The sequence below is a fragment of the Peromyscus californicus genome, unplaced genomic scaffold (genome assembly GCF_007827085.1).
Source record: "Peromyscus californicus insignis strain IS unplaced genomic scaffold, ASM782708v3 Scaffold_18__1_contigs__length_77618521, whole genome shotgun sequence".
Taxonomy (NCBI): Eukaryota; Metazoa; Chordata; class Mammalia; order Rodentia; family Cricetidae; genus Peromyscus; species Peromyscus californicus.
The window spans coordinates 16,066,641-16,089,554 of record NW_026294480.1 but is presented as its reverse complement, the minus strand read 5'-3'; the positions used below and the strand labels follow the sequence as shown (position 1 = coordinate 16,089,554).

At 36.0% G+C, this 22,914-nt stretch overlaps 1 protein-coding gene across 6 annotated transcripts in view; it reads left to right on the top strand.

Annotated features, from left to right (window-relative positions):
- The window catches only part of Cdh18 (cadherin 18), an 845,179-nt gene that overhangs the window by 771,723 nt on the left and 50,542 nt on the right, over positions 1–22,914 (top strand). For all 6 annotated transcript variants that reach the window (XM_052743062.1, XM_052743063.1, XM_052743064.1 and 3 more), the window contains 2 exons: positions 2,170–2,423; positions 12,102–12,238. In XM_052743062.1, the coding sequence (XP_052599022.1) occupies positions 2,170–2,423; positions 12,102–12,238 (391 nt within the window). The remainder of the gene's footprint in view (positions 1–2,169; positions 2,424–12,101; positions 12,239–22,914) is intronic.

The window sequence follows — 22,914 nt, the reverse complement described above, 5'->3', positions numbered from 1 at the left end:
ACAAATACGTAAGCCATGTAAATGCAATGTGCTCTTGATGGTAGGAAGTGGGTGTCAGGTCCCTTGCAACTGGAGTTACAGATAATTGTGAACTTTCATGTTGGTTCTGTGAACCAGAAGGTGATCCTCTAAAAGTAGTGCTCATAAACACTGAGCTTCTATCCAGCACTTCCCTGGTCCTTGAGAAGAATATATATTCAGTGTTTGAAGACAATGTATTTAAACTGGAGTGAGATGTATAAAGAATTGAGAGACAGATTCTTCCTTCTTTAAAGGAGAGTGGAATCTAGAAAAGAAAGGTTTGCATTTGTACATCCTGACAGGACCTAAATCTTCTTGGAGAGAGTTCTTAATTATTTTCAGAATTTATTTTTAATTTCAGTTCTTTTCCAAGAGAATGAGTTATAATAGTAGTCTATGGACTGCAGATTTAATTACCCACTACTAAAAATATATAAATCTAAGGGAATAAGATTTTTATTCTATGTGCATATATGTAGATTATATATTCTCAACTTTTGAGAATTTTTTTAAAAAGTTTTAACTTATAAAAATTGGCAAAATGGCTACAGTGGTCCAGCTGTGCCACTATGGATTTAGGAGCTTTCCAATTTTCAGATCCTGCTTTGGGGCAAAAGAGTTGTTATCTCTTCTATACAGTGTTTGCATCTCAAGAAGGCCTATTTCCAAGACAATCAGGAAGGAACAGAAGAAATAATCATCAGTAGTACTGAAGATTTTGTTTATAATTTCTCTAAGGGCAATTTTTAGGTACTTTTTGTCAATGATGTCGAGGGGGGCATATGTGACTCCCAAAATCACATGTTGAAGCTTCAACCCCATTATGAGAATAAACAGTAATAGGGATGAAATAGTTCTGTGTACATTTTCTAACAAGTATTTATCAAGAGCAGCATCAATGAATATTTCGGTTGGTTCCAAGCAAAAGGAAGCCCCTCACACCATCTGTTCTAATGTCTCTATCCAAACTTTCATACAATTAAAATGAATCTGAGGTCATTTTGGCAAGCATACCCAAATGCAAGCATAAATGTGCACCAAGGTTAGCATTTTCAAAACTTAAGTTCTTCTCAAAGAGTCAGTGTACCTATTCACAGTCATACCTATATCAGTTTGCATCACTGCTAATATTCATAATACTCAATATGACTTACAAAGTTAATATAGAATACTTGTTTAATGTTTTTATCCAATAATATTTGAATGGCATTCTTTGGGAAAGGGCATAAGTTGCTATCATTTGCACATAAAGTTGAAATTATGATGCCTGATATGTATTTTTAATGGAAGGTAAATATTAGTTGGAGAGCTGGCTGTGCAGTTAAATTGTAAAATACTTACCTAATATATCAGGCCCAAGGTTCATTCCCCTACAACAAGAAAAGCTCCAATTGGAAAATGTAAAAGTAAGGAAGAAACTAAAATTATTATAATGACCAGTTAATACAGGTTCAAAGATAAAATACTTTTAACCAAGCAAAGAAAAAAAAAGCTGTTTTTAAAACTGTGTTCTAACTATCATAATATAACAAGGAATATGAGAAACAAAGTAGATTACATAGTACTCTAAGTAAAACAAAGAAAACACCTGAACTACATAATTTCTATGTAGCAAAGAACACAAAAATTAAAGTGAAGAGACAATAGGAGAAAATATTTTCAAACATTGTATTTAATGAGTAAAGAGCATAATTCTAGAAAGAACTACAGTCAAAAGCAAAATCACCAAACATCCAATTTAAAATAAACAAATAATTATTAAAGAATATGAGGTAGATTACATAAATGTAAAAAGTTATTTATTTCAAATTTAAAACAAGTAAGCAGCAGATATTTTTAGATTATCCATTTAATAATTTCTTCTTGGTGGGGATGGGAAGGACTAGAAAGTATCTCTGAGAAGCAATACTATGTTTTGAGGGGAATTTATTTCCTTCTGGTTATAACCATATTCTGCTTTGCTATGGATTAAGTCTGGAATTGCCATTAATTCTCTTTTGATGTCATAATTCAGGAAAACATTGTAACTATTTTTTAAAGAAAAGTAAGTTGACTTCTTTCTGGTATGGTTTTCTTAAGTACAAAAAGAACTGCAACTTTGAAAGATGTGGAAGTCTTAACATTGGCTATCATATTGTTCCTCTGCAGCCACTGAACTATGAGAAAAAAAAGTCCTACACGCTCAACATTGAAGGAGCAAATACACACCTGGACTTCCGCTTTTCCCACCTGGGTCCGTTCAAAGATGCTACCATGCTGAAGATCATTGTTGGGGATGTGAATGAACCACCACTCTTTTCCATGCCTTCTTATGTCATGGACGTCTATGAAAATGCCAAGATTGGGACAATTGTTGGCACCGTCTTGGCACAAGATCCAGACAGTGCTAACAGCTTAGTAAGGTATGGTAGTCTTGCCCTCACAGGTACTTGAAGATGTGGCTTATGTCTCAAGGTAAATTAATGTGAATTAAATAGATTTATGTTTATAAATATATGCAAAATATGTCTTGAGTTACCATAGTTAAGTAATTATCTAAATATCTAAATAAATTAACAGACAAAAATTGATTAAATTATTAATATATGATGGGGCTTGGGAAGCTGGCTCAGTGGATATACAGCTTCCTATGCAAGAAGACCAGAGTATGTGTCATCTAAACATCTGATGAACATCATAGTCTATGTGTATTTCTAGCAGTCTAAAGGTAAAGATGGCAATCCCTGAGAGAAATTGAGTAGGTGTACTCCTCCCTATTGTTTAAGGTTAATATTTAAATCAAATATTCACACACACACACACACACACACACACACACACACACACACACACGCACGCACACTCCACACTCAGAGAAGAATATAATCTCACCACCTCTAAACATCTATTGTAGAAAATGATTAATTTTTCCCATTGATTTAATGAATTAGCATACTTGAATGAGTAAAAGTGTGTTCATAACATTAAACTGCAGAAACTTTGATTACTTGGCAATAGGAAGTATGGACTCCTTTGTCTATATTTATATCCCTGGAAACCTAAGATCTTAGAAAGTTTTCTAGCTAGTTTATTGCATACAGTTCTGTATTTTAGCGTTCATTCATGAAAACAAAACAAAAAAAACCCTTTTATCATTTGACATTTTTCTACATTTCATTGAGGAATTGTAGTTGTTTTCAGTTGCTGATCTACCTCATTTTCTTCCTTTTGGCACTGAAACAGTTCTCCCCAAGAAATCCTCTCCTACTTTCAAGCTTTCTTTTTGTGTGTCCCCACTGAGTTTGAAGTCTCATACCACAGCGTGGGAGGGAGATAATTGGTAAATCAAAGAAAATTGATCAAAGATTATACTGGTAAAGAGAGATAGACTGTACCCTCTCCCCAATAAGCTCTAAGTTACTTCGTTGTGTGTTTTTCCTCTTTCTCTAGTAATATTTGTAGAAATACTGTGTTTGATTTTCTAAACATATCCAAATTTCAGTCTAATTTTAAGGAAATTTTGAGTACAAAGAAAAAACATCTGTGCATCAAGATGTATATTCATCAACCTTGCTTTTGGTAAAACAGAAAAAAAATAAATATGTAGTGAGAAGATGAGAAATATTTCCTTCTCACAGTCATTTACCCTGGAAAGCTGAGGCTCCCCCTGCCTGGCTATCTATCTGCTGTGAGCTTGCTTCCTAGTTCAACTAGAGCTTTCTTCTTATTCTGAATTCACATGACAAAGAGCAGAGAAAGAAATGAGGCCAATAGTCATTTAGATTTTCTTATGTGAGTACATTGCAAATAACCATACAAAGGACTTCATCATTTTTTTTTTTAATTTTTGGGCAAAGCTTATTTTGTTTCTCTTTATTTTGAATATTTTTTTTGAATTTTTAAACTTAGCATTACAAGTATTGGGTATTGTGGCCATTTTAAATTCTGTGTGTTTGTCTTCTATAAGGAATAATCACAGCATGGTTGGCTTATAGACAATGTACATTTATTTCTCTTAGTTCGATATTAGAACCCCAGAGTGTCTGGGTTATGGGGAGGCCTCCCATGTTCCATTACTGGCAACACATAGCCCCAATCCTCTCCTGGGAGAGTTACTCTCTTACAACCTTACACTTCAAAGGCCTCCCTATGCATTTTGTAGGTATGTGTGTCTAAGTTGTAACACTAACTGAAAGAGATCCAGAAAAGAACTTGGGATACCCAAAGTCACATGACAAAGAATTCTCTGACCCCAAAAGCTCATGTGACTAAGATTAAGAAACTCTGATACATTGGAAGAGAAATGAACTGTTATAGGAACTATACTCATAAAATCAAATTTAAAAGATCCTTCTGAAAGATAAAGTCAATATATGTAAGTCAATGTGCTGTGTGGTCATGTGAATGTTCCAAGAAAAACGAACTAGTTCTATGACTAATTTACTGTCCTGTGATATTTCTGATTGACATAGTATTTTCCTCATGTTATTAGAAAGGGGACTGAACACTCACAGCATTAGATGTTGCCGTAGAGAGATGATTGATACATAGTTTTCAAATGCTAATAGGTTTATTAGCATAACAATTATTTTATGCTTTCTTTGTATTCAAAAAATAAAATGAATTTACTTCAGTTGACTAGAAATAATTAGAAACTCCAGAGCTGCTATTACAGTATATAATTTACATAACATTCATTATTGATTTTAATAAAAATGTGTCATTCACATAGGATGCAAGGTACAAACTGAAAAAAAGAGAGAGAGAGGAAGAGAATTATAACAAAAATAAAAACAAGCCCCATTTGTCTTCCTTTCATGGGGATCATAAGTTTAGTAATTAAGGGACATTACTCAGAAGGTATGTACCTTGCAATGTGCCAGGAAATGAAATTAATTTCCCACTTGTAGAAATGATAATAATATTAAAAATATTGTAGTCTTACAAACATTGTGAAACTCTGCTTGACTTTATTTTTATTTTGCTTTTCAGTTTTCTAATTTTTTAGACTATTCAATTTTTATAGCAAACCATATCAATTTTATGTTTTCTGGTTTTTTTTTTTTTGGTTTGTTTGCTTAACTCAAAATAACATGCAATTTTCAGAAATATAATCATTACTTTTGCTTAAAAATATACAAAATTAGAGTGGTACCTACAGGTACCAAAAGCCCGTTGGTTTAAGCAACCTGCATTTACTTTCTGGTGTAATAGAGGTAGAACTGAGGGACTTCACATAGAAGGTACTAGGAAATGCAAAATCCTATTTCTGACATAGGCTTTCAGAAATGTGAACCTATTGCTACCAGGTGAACAAATGCTCCCCCCTCCCCAACCTTTGGAACTCTGTGGCACAGTCCGCTAATAATTGGAGTTTACATTTAGAAAGGTGGAATTTTAACACTTCCAGTAAAACACTGTAAAATTTTAGATTTTAGATTTAGAATTAGAATTTAGAATGTAAAGTGGGAATACCTTTCAGACACCACACAATGACTTTCATGTATTTCAATTAAGAAACAACAAAATATCACTCTTTAAAACCTGTATTTTAATTGTAAGAAAAGCAGAAAATTTTTTTAACTTTTTTTAAAATTAAGAAAAGTTTGGACAGGTCCCGGTCCCACAGACTGGGGGCCTCCTATACAGTTCAAGCTCATCAACTGTCTCACTTATCCAGAGGACCTGGTCCATTTCTATGGGAGATCCTCAGCCATTGGCTTGTAGTTCATGTGTTTCCACTAGTTTGGCTATTTGTCCCTGTGCATATTCCAATCATGGTTTCAATATCTCTTGCTCATACAATCCCTCCTCTTTCTCGCCAATTGGACTCTTGGAGTTCCATCTGGGGTTTGGCCTTGGATCTCTGCATCTGCTTCTATCAGTCACTGGATGAGAGTCCCATCATGACAGTTAGGGTGTTTGGCCATCTGATCACCAGAATAGGTCAGTTCGGGCTTTCTCTCAACCATTGCCACTAGTCTATAGTGGCGGTATCTTTGTGGATTTCTGGGGACCTCTCTCTCTCTTCTGTTTTTTTTTTTTCCTATTCCCATGGGGTCTTCATTTATCGTGGTATCTCTTTCCTTGTTCTTCCACTCTGTTCCTGATCCATCTGGGACCTCCCACTCCCCTAAGCTCTCTTTCCCCAGACCCTTGCCCTCCATTAACTCTGCTCACCCCCAGTTTGCTCATGTAGATCTCATCCATTTCTCTGTTGCTGCGCGATCCCTGTGTCTTTCTCAGGGTCCTCTTTACTAGGTAGCCTCCCTGGTGTTATGAGTTGCAGTCTGCTTATCCTTTGCTTTACATCTAGTATCCACTTATGAGTGAGTACATGGTACCATGTTTGTCTTCCAGGCAGTGGGACCAGGACTTTTCCTTGGTACATGAGCTGGCTTTTTGGAACCTAGGGCCTATGCTGAGACACTGTGCTCAGCCTTGGTGCAGGGAGGAGGGGACTGGACCTGCCTCAACTGAATCTACCAGGCTGGGCTGAATCCCTAGGGGAGACCTTGCCTTGGAGGAGGTGGGAATGGGGCGGTGGATTGGAGGGAAGGCTGCGGGGGTGGGAGCAGGGAGGACAGGGGAATCCGTGGATGATATGTAAAATTAAATTAATTATAAAATAAAAATATTTATAAAAAGAAAATACATGGCATTTCTAATGTGTATATGCTCTATTTTTAATAATAAATTTCTAAGATTAATTGGAATAATATAGACAAATATCCTGCCTTCAGGGAGTACACAACAGAGAAGGGACTATTAAACTGCTTTATCTAACTCAAAAAAAAAATTTTACTTATTCATTTTACATACCAAAGATCCCCCTCTTCCCTTCTCCCACCTCCAGCCTCCCCATCCCTACCCACCCCCTTTCCCTCCTACAAGAAGATAAGGCCTTCTGTGGGAAGGTACATTTAGTCGAGGCAGGTCCAAGCCCATCTCCCTGCCTCAAGGCTGTGCAAGCTGTCCTATCATAGGTACTGGGCTCCAAAATGCCTGGTCATGCACCAGGGATGGATTCTGATCCTACTGCCGGGGACTCCTTAAGCAGATCAAGCTACATAACTGTCTCACTAAACAGAGGACCTAGTCTAGTCCCATGCGGGCTCCACAGGTGTTGATCTGAATTTCATGAGTTCCCACTAGTTTGGTTTGATTTGGTCTCTTTAGGTTTCCCGATCATTATCTTGATGCCCCTGGCTCATAGAATCCCTCTTCTCTCTCTTCAACTGGACTCCTGGAGCTTGGCCTGGTGTTTTAAATTATCAGAAAGCCAGTGATTGATGGCTGTAGCTCGAATCTGTTGTTTGTATAGATGGATATATGCACTCAGAAGGGAATGTAGTAATGACAGTATCTTCCATTTTAGTCCTTCTATCTGAAGAATAAAATTGGTCCCATATGTAAGAGTCATTCCATATAGGAAGACTAATAGCACACATTAAAGACAGTACACAAAAGGAAAATTATTGGAATTCCCATGTAATGAACAACCTCAGAGCTAAATTTACATAAATTGTCTGTAACTTAACTTCTTTCACAGTGACTTATAATCTGAATTTTCCTATAGATATATTAAGAAATAGACATTTTTTGAATTACTTTACAAATAGCAGAAAGTATCAATAGATATTTTTGAATGATTTTTAATATGGTCTTGATGACACATTAGTTTGCTAACATAAAAATTAAATCCTTATGATATTTTGAATTGTGACCCAGATTGTAAATCAGTTTTGTAACATACAACATTCTCCTCTCTCTCTCTCTCTCTCTCTCTCTCTCTCTCTCTCTCTCTCTCTCTCTCTCTCTCTTTTTCTTTTTTTTAACTATTTTTTAATGGTGGCTGAGAATCTAAATGTTTGCATAGCTTGTTCTGAGATTGATTAGAACCTGTGTAAGTAAATGCTGCTACCATACTCACTGCATCTTGTCTGGTACACTGACTTTCGGAAGCTCTCCAGAAATATTCACATTATCCACGATGGATTATAATTGCTGAATGCTCCACTAACTGTGGATGTTGCAAACTCATGGAAAAGTGAAATTTGAAAATAATTACATGGTTACATTGGCAGAATTGATGAAGCATAATGGATAGAAAAGAAATAATTGAGATTGAATATTTGACTCGTAGCTTTTAAAGGAAAGATGAACTACCATCAAATACTTTTTAAAATATTCTCCAATTTTAATAGAGAAATTAATATGAAATTTAGCTTACCATATCGGCTAATTTTATTGTTCTCTGAATTCAGGTTTAAGTACACTTTAATCAAAACAGTACCCAGTGTCTCTGAATATAGTGGTAATTATCCCCCAGAATCATTTAATAAGAAAAGAATAGAGACAGAGGAAGTAGGGCCTTGTTCAAAACCAGGTGCTCCTGCCTTTTAATTGTGTTTTATTATTATTATCGATTACATAATGGTAATGAGAACATACAGATTAAGACTGTACTTTAAAACACATGCACACATGACACTTCAGATGCAAGGGACCTGCATATGACTAGAGCAGTCCTCTTTTATTCACTGATGAAAATCTTCTTTAGATAAAAGTGCTGAATGATGGGGTCTTAACCATCATTATAGAGAATTCTTTGTAATACAGTATATGCTTTGTTTACATGGTATTTTATTAGACATTGCAATATAATACAAGATTCACCATATGACAAATGATACATTTGGTTTATTTACTTAGAATGATTACATTCTGAATATCTGTGTGGTTCATGAATTTCATAGGCTAACTTTCTGAAAGGAACTTTAAAAATATGAAATAGAGCCATATTTCAGATGTGTGACCTTTAGTTAAACTGCAGAGAAAGTCAAACTCCCATGTTATACCATATTTTATTGGATAATTTAAGATTATTAAACCTTATTCAAACTATTATTCGTAATCAACCACATTGCAAAACAGCTATGTAGGGAAGAAATCTCAAAGAGTTTTCCTTACCACCCACATGCTGGATTTACAAATATATAAAGGATAATACAGAGAGAAGTAATCTATACTTTAATATTTTTAGAACAAATAAGTATAGAAATATATGTTTGATGCTTGCTTGATTTTTGGGTGTAAAAGAAAGAAAATAATGCATAAAGCAAATACCTATGAGGAATGAGATTTTGAAATTATTAAAATGAAAAACAACTTTTCCAATACACTTTATCATGAAAATTAATTATCTTTGCCCCTTGCCTATAGTATCATAGGGAAATTGAGTGCTGAATGAAAAACTCAGTGACTTGTTTATCATAGCATTGTTGAAAGGAAGTATTTAATTCAAGGCAGTCTTTAGTGATATTGTTTACTATAGTCATAAGTTTTCTGCCTGTTTGTTGGTCAGTGAAGTGCTAATTTGAATAATAAATTTCATCTTATTTTGAAAAATTGAAGTTCTTTCATTTTTCACACTGAAATATACATACTAGAAGTATTAATAGATACATGTTTTATGTCATAGTAGGGGGTGGGAAAATACATAATCATAACATATAATTCTGTGTAAAATTGAAACTCTAACAAAATATTTCTTGCTAGGTAAGGTGCAAAGAGAAGTCTTTATCTGCTGGTGATAAATTAGTTAATGATTACACTGGAGACTGGTCCAGTGGGAGGGTTTTTATGGACTACTGGGCAACTAGCAATTAGCCACAAGTCAATTGTACTTCCCATAATCTAACTGTTCAATAATATGAATATCTCACTTTATTCATGGTCACATATCAGACGTAGCTTTCAGTAGATTGTATTAGTTTATTTTGGTGATCAAGTGTCTACATTACATAAAAGAAATAAGAGAAAAAATACATATTTTGTTTCACAGTTATAGAAACGTTCACTTATTTGCCATTTGGCCCAGTGCTCAGAACTTAATATGAGGTGGAGGAACACATGGTGGGAGCATGTATTAGAGGAACTTCATGGTGAGCATCCACCAGTGGAATTACTTCAGGAGAAAGCCATGGTAGATGAAGCCTCAATGCATGTATCTTGGACCTACTTCCTCTACTTAAACCCTACCTTCCATTTTTCATTACGTCCCATTAATGACACCATACTATAAGTCCATCAAAGAAAGCATCAATACATTCATTAGAACACATGCTTCATTGTCTGACTTTCTCATGAGACATCCTCATAGCTGCACCCAGAGTTGTGTTCTGCTAACTTCTTAGGTATTTTGGAACATAGACCCTAAAGAGTTTACATCATGGGTAGATATTATTTTTTATGGTTATTTCACATTTGTAGTATGGTGATTATATAGCAGTGACAGAACTACAATTTTGTACAACAAGCTTCTTTTGGCATGTATTAATTATATATAGTGATAAATATATAAGTGCATTCCCATTCAAGAATTTCATATACTTTGACAATATTCACCTCCTATACCGTCCCACCCCTCTGCTTCTCCCACTAGCTCAGTATCATTCTCAGAAATCTTGTTTCTATTTTATATCCCCCATTGCTCTCAGTTTCCCATATGCGCATATATGTGTGTATGTTTAAAATGGAGTATATCAAAATGTGTTCAATATCTAGTTATAACCTTTTTTAATGAAGGCAGCACAGTTTTATTCAGTATGTTTGGATGAAATTCTATATTTGGGTATTGCATATTTTACTTATCTATTCATTATTGACAGGCACCTAAGCTAATTCTCTAATATGACTACTGTAAACAGTGCTGCAACGAATATTTTTTGCAAGCACTTCTATGATATACTGACCTACAAATACCCTAGTATAAACCCAGAAGTGGTACCATTGGTTCACATATTAGCTCTCATTCTCATTTATTTTTTGTGAAATCTTTATACTCACTGTTCACAATGACTGGGCTATTTTGTATTCACAATATCAGTGTATAAGGGTTCCCTGTTTTCCTGAATCCTTAGCAGCGTTTCTTTCGTTCTATCTGAAGTGGGATGAAATCTCCAAATAGTTCTACTTTGCATCTACTGATGGCTAAGGAGGTTAAATCCCTACCCATATAATTATTGGTTATTTGTGTTCCTTTTTTTCCTTAATTTCTAAACCTTGCTTGGGACACCCTATTTTTTTGTCTCCTGACTCCTCAGACTTAGTTTTGTCTCCATTGGGTTTATTCTACCACCTATTCTCATAAAAAGATGGAACTACTTTAGTCTCTAAAGGCTGTTGATATTAGCTCTGTATGTTCTTATTTCTTTTTCTCTTTCAACTTCCTTTCAAATTGGGTGCTACTGTCCCAATGACTTAAGTTAACGCTGATTGATTTTTGAATCAACATTTCCTGTTTAGAAAGCATAGAAATCCACACAATGTCCTATCCTTCCTTCCATTCCCTACATCCATCTGAGTGTGACGTCATAGCTATACAATGGCGGTCCCTCACTCTTTTATCCAAATCAGTAAGTGGGTTTTTCATTTTCCCTTGAGTAGTGCAACACAACAGACAGAATGTATGCTCGGGGCACAAGAAAACATTAGTGGCTTCCCTCATACACTAATCCATATCTTCATTTGTTTAAAATGTTTCTCATTGTCTGTAACTTTCTTTAATACAATATTCCCCAGATCCACAACCTATCCATTCCAACTCATTATATATATAACATATACAAATTGGACTCCATATGCTATATACACATAGCATATAGAGTCCAATTTGTGCTGACTACTCATGAGTTTGGGGCCATCTACTGAAACAAGGTCCTTCTATGCTGTAATGTTGACTTCTTAGATCTATCTGAGAGCCACATGATATCGGGGTTTGGAATTGAACTTGAGTTATCTATAAGAGCAATATTTTCTCTTACCTGCTGAGCCACTTCTCCAGTTCCCAATCTACTGCCTATTTCTATGCACAGAATTCATTAATTTTTCCTCCAATATTTTAATATGTGATTAAACTATTGAAACAACTGTAATAGGTTCTATGAAATATAATGATTAAAGAATTCTTAAGTCAAATATAGATATTAAAGTATAGTTGCATTTTAATGCACTTGATTTAGTAACTTCCTTTATTATCTTTTATTGTCCTTATTTATCATTTCTTACAAAGAAGACTTTCATTTTTTTTCTTCCAGGTATTTCATCAACCACAGTGCTGAAGAGGACAGATTTTTTAACATCGATGCCAATACTGGAACCATTAAGACTTCAAAAGTTCTTGATAGAGAAGAAACGCCTTGGTACAATATCACAGTGATGGCTTCAGAAAACGGTAAACTGCTTTATGTGTCCCAGGAAACATTGTCATTGTGCATGAAATCGCATGCAGAGATTTGCTGGCTAGCAAGGTAACTCCCCGTCTCTTTTTTGTCAGAATTTCAGAGAATATATAGATGAAGTCATTCCCATGTGTGTAATGTAATGAGTAAGTTCTGTTGTGTTTTCCTTCCCTTTCATCCCAGCCTGAAGTTAGAAAATTGATGATACAGATATCCTTGAGTCAAGAGTGTTTGATTTTCCTCTTAATTGTGCTACTTTTCTGTTCCATGGACTTATACTTCACTTATGCCACCAAGTCTTTTCAACAAGGGTACTTATTATCTGGCAGTTCAGCCCCTAGATATCACTATACTGCCCTTGCTTGAATTAGCACTTATAGCATTTACAGTAAAAGAATTCCTTGGGAAAAGTCAATGGTGTATCTAACCTTTCTTTAAGCAAATCTTACAACACAAAGTTGAGGAACTGGACACCCATCTAGGGCAGTGCATAAACACCCAAATTTACAGAAATCATAACACAAACAAAAAGAAAACACACACACAAAAACCTATATTGTTTTGGTGTTGAATAAATAAAATATGGCTGTCAATAAGATTGAAACAAAATTTTATAAAGAGATCTAATTTCTTGATAATGGTATCCTAATATGGTAGGAAATAAACAAAGGTACCATTTAGCTTCAGTTTAGAGTTGTGAACAAAATGATATGAATCTTTAAGAAATATTTTAAAACTCATGACAAAAAATAAATATAATAGTATGAATATTTCAGAGTGAAAATATTGCTATGTAAACAGGAATCATGCTCTTTATTTCTTGAAGATAATACAGTATATAAACTATTATTTGAAGAGATTCATGTTGTATGATTGGCATAGTATATGTCTAAAGTGTGTAATTCCTCCATTATCTCAATGGATATTGGAAAATCTTCATTTTTTCATGCAGAATAAGAAAAACCACAGATACATTTCCTGTTTCTCTAGAATAGATTCTTACCGGTGATTCCTCCAGGACAATTATAGAATACGTGACAATTTGTAGCTGAACTGTTTCACTTAGAATATTATTTTTTGTGATGGTACATCCATGTGAAAATAAAGCTTCCCATGATGTATGGATCTAACAAATTTTATTTAACTCCCCTTACTGATAGATTTCAGTGTTGGTTTATATTTAGGTTATTAATAATGTTTTTATTCACATTTACATGAAAATACTAGGGTAGTAATATTCCCATTACATTTTCTTTAAATAATATTAAGTCTAGAATTGCTGTTTTACATGGTAATACCTTGCTTAACCATTTTACTGCCAAACTATTTTCTTATAAAGCTGCACAGTTTTATATTCGTGCAAATGAGATCCAAATTCCTATATTGCAATTGACCTATATTCCTGCCTATCCTTTGTGAGGATGTGAAGTGATATCTCTATGTTATGTCATCTTTCATATTTTTTTAATAAATCCATACTAGTCCATGATAATCTTTTATTCATTCTGTCCATATTATTCACATTTTTAAAAAAGTAATGTCACCAATTCTTTGAGAATTTTATACATACATAAAATCAATTTTGATTATATTTCCCATTTCTCATTCTACCTCTTCCCATATTGACGACTTCCCCTCCTGTTCCCTCCCAACTTCATGTACACTTTTTCTTATAACCTGCAAAATCCATTGTGCTACCCATAGTCATATGTATGGAGCTGTTCACAGAGCATGGTTAACCTACCAGAAGCCATTTCCTTAAAGAAGTGATTAACTCTCTGTAGCTTTTCAGCCAGGGGTAGGAGCACCATGAGTTCCTGCTCCATCCATGCTAAACACTTTCCTGGCTTGATCTTGTTCTGGCAGTCACTACTGCGAGTCCATAAATGCTTTTTCCTGTTATCTTCAGAAGACACTTTCACTATGTTCCGTCCAATCCGTATCTTTTATAATGTCTTTTCCTCTACGTTTATTTAAATTGTATTTTCATCATACTATTTGAAAGTAGATGTGTCATGAAGGACACATGAATAGGTTAATTTCATATCATTCCAGATAATTTTCATCTTCTAAATCTCCAGGCTAAATGGTTTTATTTTACATCTTTATTGGTGGAAGAACATTTAAATAAATAATAAATAATATTCAGAATCCTGTGAGAAACTGGAATTAACATTTGAAAATATCTACAAAGGAATATTGAAAGCATTGAGCAGATTGTGTTGAGGAGGGAAACAATTTCCAGCATTTAGATAAGAAGCTGTTATATAACCCTGAATCATCACTTAAGCCCCAATAAAGTTTGTGTCCAATAGAAATTGACTTACAAATAGACACAAACACTTGCATATAAAAAAATGTATCATCTGCAGCCATTAGCAAAGGGAACTCCTGTTTTTGTAATAGTAAAATTTTAATTATTTACTTGAGTTTTTTTTTATTTTTCTATTTGCTATTTCTTCTTGTGGTAATAGAGTTAATATTATATCTACTAAGTAAAACAGTCTACTATATTGTAATTTCCTGAATTTTATAGTTGGTAATAAAAAAACCATGGAGACCCATTCAATGAGCATTACTGAAATATAATTTAATCCCAATCATAAACAGGTGTACAACATGAATAAGCAATAGTTAAGATTTTATAGCCGTGTTGGGAGATTTCTTTCAGAGAAGTACATCTCCAGCACCTATTGCCGAGCCTAACTGTTCTTTAGTAGGGGCAGAAGCTCTTCCCTAATTGTGAACATTAACATCAACATTAGCCCCATGGGGAAAACACGCTCTGCTTAGGAATGCAGTTGCTATTTTTTTCAAATGCTTTTTAAAATTCTTCTTGATGTAATATTTTCTACACAGTAGATTGTCCTGTGGAATTGGTTTTACTGGCTAATATTTAAAGCACTTTATTTTTTCTACTATGGGAATTATGCAAATAAGAGAAGAGCCCTCATGGGCAATGTATTAGGATTTAGGAGAACAAGAATACTTGGGCATACTAGGTGCATAGCACATATGTAATCCCATGTACCCCAAATGTGAGGCAAGAGCCTAAGGCTGGCCTGGGATTTGTAGGGGGAGCATGCCAAGGGAATAAGAAAGCTGGGCATTGTTTCTGCTGAACAGACCTTATGTCTATGATGTAGCATGACAATGAAGAATTCAACCAAGATACCTGTGCACATTCAGCAAGAGCCCAAATGAAGCAATAGTGACATTAACTATCTAGAACGTGAATCTGAGTTCATTCTAACATTTTCTTGCCCTTGTTCACTGTGGGGGTTCAGCTGCCTAAGGACATGGTGAAAGCAATAGCAATGTGCATAGATTATGATATTATTTTCTAGTGTGATCAAAATTAACTATTATATGGGAGTCTCTGTGATCACCATGGCTAGCAGGATAATGATCTTTGAGAGCTAAGAAGGTAGTTCGGTTCAACATGTCTAAGCCACCAGTGTTGGTTCTACTTAGAAAATCAGAGCCCAAGTAGTTTATTTTTGGCATATTTAAATATAGAACATTTTGTTTAAAAAATTTCTTGGTGGTAATTAGCTCAATCTCGTGTACACAACAAAGTTTAAGACATGACTATATCCACTCTCTTTTCATAAAAATAAGTTCTATAGATTGAGTGAGAAAAATGAGCTCATTCTAAGGGTCTCAAGGAGAAATCAGTATGATCTCAGCCACACAGATAGGACAAAGGTCACTGGTCTATAAACCATGTCCACTGTCAGCCTTCCAGGTGGGAAACAGGTTATCTTTCTCTTTCCTTGAAGAGAAAACCCTGTATGCTTAAAATTCCTGGTTCCCCTAGTGAATATCTCTGAGCACAAGGACTGACGTACCTCCTGGATTATTGGACATCTGGCTTTTCCCTGGTATAGGGATACTTAGCCAGATATGTTATCTTAATAAAAACTTCTGTGAAACATGGATACAAGCTGTTACTGTCACACAGACAAGGGCACTGAAGCATAACAAAATATATATTTGAATATTTGCTGCCTCTGTATTTACACCTGTGCCTTAGATAAGCCAATACTACTGAAACCAAGCATTTTAGTTTACTGAAGTTGATTTAAATTTTGTGAATCATATTGATTCAAATCGTGGGAAAGTCTTATTTTTCCATTTGTAAATAGAGCACTATAGCAAGATGTATTCAAAAAGTTCCCCATGAGTTGAGAACTAAATCTTTATTACATCATTTATCACAGTTCTTAAGAACTACTATTTTGTAAGTAACTATCTGTGGAAATACTCCATTGCAGTTAACAGTATGTATGTGTAGTGTGTGTGGGTGTGTGTGTGTGTGTGTGGTTTTATTGCTAGTCCTTTGAAAGTATCATACAACATACTTTGGTCTTATCCCCTCCACAACTCTTTTCAGATCTCCCTCACTTCCACAGCTGCTGAATTTTATGTTCATTTCCTTTAATCTTTTAACACTGATCATTTATAGTATCCAAATGTGTGATCATTCACTGGAGATAGGTCAACTTACTATGTGCTACATTCTAGAGAAAACTCTCTCTAATTGTAGTTGACACTAAAAATGTCCTCTGGTATCTAGCAAGTGCATTGTTGCCTTATTCTTATCTGCTTTGCCAATTTGTGTGCAGGTGTGTAATCTTGTACAGTAGTAGTTTTTACAGGTCTTCTTCAAACCAACTGTAGTGTTATTTGTACCTTGCCATACTCCTTCTTTGCCCTACCATCTGCTTCCTCATCTAGTTACACCCCTCCTTTGGCAATATTTATTTTTAGTTCTCTATGCCAGTGTGTTCTACCTCACCTCCCTTGAAAGTCCTTTCCATTAGCCCTTTAGTGATTTTCTGACCTTTACAGGTATGTTTGTTTTTAATATATCTTGTAGCACTGGGATTTCATTACTTACATTGGTAAATGATAACTGTTATATTGTAGTAGAGCATATATGTTAAGGGATTCTCTAAACTAGAGAAGACTCCTCCTGTAATCCAAGAACTCGGAATGACCAGGAACATACAATGAATTCTAGACCAGCCTGGGACTACAGATTCAGCCTCTATCAGTCTCAGAAAGGGGGTGATCAAAAAGAAGAATATGAAAAAGGAAAGGAGGAAGAAGCAACATGTCAAGAGGTAGATTTGGTTGGATTACAGCTACGGCTTAAAAATACTAAAGTCATATGTCAACTGGGTGGGCCTTCTGGCGGCTCTTTGGTCAAATCTGATTTTAAACTCATTCTCTTTGGCAAAACCTACTCCCTTGAGAATACTGAAATGAGCCCTTATTTTCTTTCTGTTACTAGCTTAGAGTGTTCCTTCCTGTGTAGGAAGCTTGTATTTCAACTTATATTGCTCTAAAACTTTGTCATCCAGAATGGGTCTTTCTGATTATTAAATCTCTCAATCTCTTCAGCTACCAACTGGGAAAGGCTCTTATTTAGTCTTTGGTTTGGTATGCTTTAAAATCTCCACAATAATACATTTATTGAATAACACATTTTGGCAATATCAATGAATGACATTTTGCAGATAGTGACATTCATGTAGCAAGCATAAGTAGACACATTGTTTTGACTGTGAATGTGTTTATTTTAGGGGACAAAATAAGCAGAAAGTTATATTAATAATCCTTATGGTAGTAAAAGGATATTTGTTATTAGATACAGAAAAACAACAACTGTGGAGTTTAATCTCTCAGTGAGAGTTTCATAGAGAGGCTTATGAATGTATTCAGTTGTCTGGAGAGGGATGAGTATTTGCCCTGGATATCTTGTCCAAACTCTAGATAGAGTCATATGCAAATATTTGTCAGTATTGTTGAGAATGGGGTATGTGTATAATGTATATATAATCTCTGAAGGTAGGATGAGAGAGGGAGGGAGGGAGGAGGAGGAGGAGGAAGAGAGAGAGAGAGAGAGAGAGAAAGAGAGAGAGAGAGAGAGAGAGAGAGAGAGAGAAAAGCAACAACTTGGAGAGACCAATTTGTAGCAATGTATTGACTCACAGCACCCTTTAAAATGCAGAGTAACACAGCCTTTGAAGGCAAGCTGACCAACAGGCTGATTTAGAATAGGCAGAAGCTGATACTCCAGGGTGAATGCCACCAGGAAGGGATTTCTTTGTTGCTTAGGAGTCAGTACTTCTGCTGTTCTCAAGACTCCATGTGACTGAGGCTCAAGTGCAGCATGGAAGCCAATCAGCTCTGTTTGTCTTGTCTGTTTAAATATTAATCTCAAATAAAAGGGTGTCATAGAAACTTACATAACAAACTATTAACACATAGGTTGGAAATCCATGATCCATCCAAGGAGACACATAAAATTAACTTCAGAGTGGCTTCAGATTTCTTGTTCATACTGTTTGGATTTTGCAGCTTCTGAATCTAAATCAAGACTGCTTGTGTCATTTTTATTGATTGTGTTCTTTGACAGTTGCGTACACATGTATAATATATTCTGATTTCTGTCTCTTACACCATCATTTATCCCCTGTTCATCCCCCAAAACCTTAACCTTATCATTACTACTAGACCTTTTCTCAGATTCAGGATTTTTTTTTTGTGACCCATTTAGTGTATTCAGGGCCATCTGTTCAAGCGTTGGAATCGAATTATTCACTAGAGTCAGGTGAAGTCATCATTGTGTAAACAAGTGAAGGTAGTGACTTTCCTGTCTCTGAATCTATCAATAGAAATTAGTTTGGCATTAATGGGAACTCCTGCCTCTTCCATCTATTCCTGACTGTTTGGTCTGTTCCTGTGCATACACCATGGCATCATCTACACTTGCAGTGAGATCCTAATTGCAATGGCTATGTCTCACCCAGGAAATGGTATTTCGAAACCCCTCTTTAGATCTTGTGACTCCAGTGTATTCTGCATTTGAGTCCATTTGTAAGTGATATGCTTTATCACTTCCCATTCCAATATATTGAGATTTTGTTGTCTCTGCTTTTATTTCTATATTTCTAAATTTCTACTATTTTAAATAGAGTAAGACAGAGTTCTGTTTTATTCTGAATTAATACTTAGCAATGTATATAGATGTTTAGATTTGATTGTGCTTTTGCTCTGGTCTTTTGTGTGTATAAATTAAATAATCAATTGCAAATGAGATCCTATGTGAACTTAAAAAGAGTCTTCCCATTGATGGGTCGATTTAAATCATTGATCTGTTACTGATCATAGAAACAGACACATACACACAGACATACACACGCATGCACATGCACACACCTGAACACACACACACAGCCACATGCACACAAGCACACACACCAACAACCTATGAAAGAAAGTCCATGTAGAAAGGAAAAGGCTTTCTTAATATGACTCACATGAGAATATTGTCAGGTTAATTTGAAATAGATTCATCATGGTTTTATTCATAGCATCCAATTATGTCAATTTTTTTATACAAATTGTTACTATTTTCATTTTTTAGTTCTCTGTTCTACTTTGTAGGTTTCATTTTTATCTTTATAACTTAACTATTACAATGTAGTAATATCTAGTACATTTTTCTCAACTTGTTATCAAATTTTACAACTTCGGTCCTCACGATCTAAGATTCTATAAGGGTTAAGTTAAGGCAAATCTTACCACATTTCATTTTTCCGTGCTTTATTGTTTCTAGTATATTGTTACCATTTCAAATTTAAGAACCATCTCTATTTTAATCTTATTGACCAAGTCATCTCAAAATACATAGTAAAATTATTGGCACAAGGAATTGATTAGTAAAATCTTGTTAAATATGAGAATATTCTCTGTTTCTCATTTCTTCCTTTAGCAAATGTCTGGACCACAAGACTATATACTCCTCTGCCTCCCTCCATGTCTCCCTCTGTCTTGTCTTCTCTTTTGAATTCTTTTTTTTTAAATTTATTTTAATTTATTTTGCAATACAATTCAGTTCTACATATCAGCCACGGATTCCCTTGTTCTCCCCGCTCCCGTCCCCCTCACCTTCCCCCCAACCCCCCCCATTCCCATCTCCTCCAGGGCAAAGCCTTCCCCACAGACTGAGGTCAACACGGTAGACTCAGTCCAGGTAGGTCTAGTCCCCTCCTCCCAGGCCGAGCCAAACAATCCTGCATAGGCCCCAGGTTTCAAACAGCCAACTCATGCAATGAGCACAAGATCTGGTCCCACTGCCTGGATGCCTCCCAAACAGATCAAGCCAATCAACTGTCTCACCCATTCGGAGGGCCTGATCCAGTGGGGACCCCTCAGCCATTGGTTCATAGTTCATGTGTTTCCATTCATTTGGCTATTTGTCCCTGTGCTTTATCCAACCTTGGTCTCAACAATTCTCGCTCATATAAACCCTCCTCATTCTCACTAATTGGACTCCCAGAGATCCACCCGGGGCCTAGACATGGATCTCTGCATCCAGATCCCTCAGTAGTTGGATGAGGTTTCTAGCACAACAATTAGGGTGTTTGGCCATCCCATCACCAGAGTAGGTCAGTTCGGGCTGTCTCTAGACCATTGCCAGCAGTCTGTTGTGTGGGTATCTTTGTGGATTTCTGTGGGCCTCTCTAGCACTTTGCTTCTTCCTATTCTCATGTGGTCTTCATTTACCATGGTCTCCTATTCCTTGTTCTCCCTCTCTGTTGTTGATCCAGCTGGGATCTCCCACTCCCCCAAGCTCTCTTTCCCTCAACCCTCGCCTTTCATTACCCCCACTCATGTCCAGGCTGTTCATGTAGATCTCATTCCATTTCTCTGTCATTGGGCGATCCCTGTGTCCTTCTTGGGGTCCTGTTTTCCAGGTAGCCTCCCTGGTGATGTGAGTAGCAGACAAGTCATCCTTGTTTCATGTCTAGTATCCTGCTATGAGTGAGTACATACCATGTTTGTCTTTCTGAGTCTGGGTTACCTCACTCAGGATGATTTTTTCTAGATCCATCCATTTGTCTGCAAACCTCATGATGCCATTGTTTTTCTCTGCTGTGTAGTATTCCATTGTGTATATGTACCACATTTTGTTTATCCATTCTTCAGTTGAAGGGCATCTGGGTTGTTTCCATGTTCTGGCTATTACAAACAATGCTGATATGAACATAGCTGAACAAGTGCTCTTATGGTGTGGTTGAGCATTTCTTGGGTATATGCCCAAGAGTGGTATAGCTGGATCTTGGGGGAGATGGATTCCCAATTTTCTAAGAAAGCGCCATATTGATTTCCAAAGTGGTTGTACAAGCTTGCATTCCCACCAGCAGTGGAGGAGAGTTCCCCTAGCTCCACATCCTCTCCAGCATAAGGTGTCTTCAGTGTTTTTGATCTTAGCCATTCTGACAGGCGTAAGGTGGTATCTCAGAGTTGTTTTGATTTGCAGTTCCCTGATGATTAGGGATGTTGAGCAATTCCTTAAATGTCTTTCGGCCATTTGAGTTTCCTCTGTTGAGAATTCTCTGTTTAGTTCTATAGCCCATTTCTTAATTGGACTGTTGGGCATTTTGATGTCTAATTTCTTGAATTCCTTATATATTCTGGATGTCAGTCCTCTGTCAGATGTGGGGTTGGTGAAGATCTTTTCCCATTCTGTAGGCTGTCGTTTTGCCTTGTTGACCGTATCCTTTGCTCTACAAAAGCTTCTCAGTTTCAAGAGGTCCCATTGATTGATTGTTTCTCTCAGAGTCTGTGCTACTGGTGTTCTATTTAGGAAGTAGTCTCCTATGCCAATGCGTTCAAGACTACTTCCTACTTTCTCTTCTAGCAGGTTCAGAGTAGCTGGATTTATGTTGAGGTCCTTGATCCACTTGGACTTAAGTTTTGTGCACGGTGATAGATATGGATCTATTTGCAGCCTTCTACATGTTGATATCCAGTTTTGCCAGCACCATTTGTTGAAGATGCTTTCTTTTTTCCATTGTGCACTTTTGGCTTCTTTGTCAAAAATTATATGTTCATAGGTGTGCGGATTAATGTCAGGGTCTTCAATTCGATTCCATTGGTCCACATGTCGGTTTTTATGCCAGTACCAAGCTGTTTTTATTACTGTAGCTCTATAGTAGAGCTTGAAGTCAGGGATCGTGATGCCTCCAGAAGTTGTGTTATTGTACAGGATTCCTTTGGCTATCCTGGGTTTTTTGTTTTTCCATATGAAGTTGAGTATTATTTTTTCCAGGTCTGTGAAGAATTGTGTTGGTATTTTGATGGGGATTGCATTGAATCTGTAGATTGCTTTTGGTAAGATTGCCATTTTTACTATGTTAGTCCTGCCTATCCATGAGCATAGGAGATCTTTCCCTTTTCTGACATCTTCTTCAATTTCTTTTTTCAGGGACTTAAAGTTCTTGTCATATAGGTCCTTCACTTGCTTGGTTAGTGTTACCCCAAGGTATTTTATGTCATTTGTGGCTATAGTAAAGGGTGATGTATCTCTGATTTCCTTCTCTGCTTCTTTGTCCATTGTATATAGGAGGGCTACTGATTTTTTTGATCTTGTATCCTGCTATGTTGCTGAAGGTGTTTATAAGCTGTATCAGTTCCTTGGTGGAATCTTTGGGGTCTCTCAAGTATACTATCATGTCATCTGCAAATAGGGAAAGCTTGACTTCTTCCTTTCCAATTTGTATTCCCTTAATCTCCTTATGTTGTCTTATTGCTCTGGCTAGAACTTCAAGTACTATATTGAATAAGTATGGGGAGAGTGGACAGCCTTGCC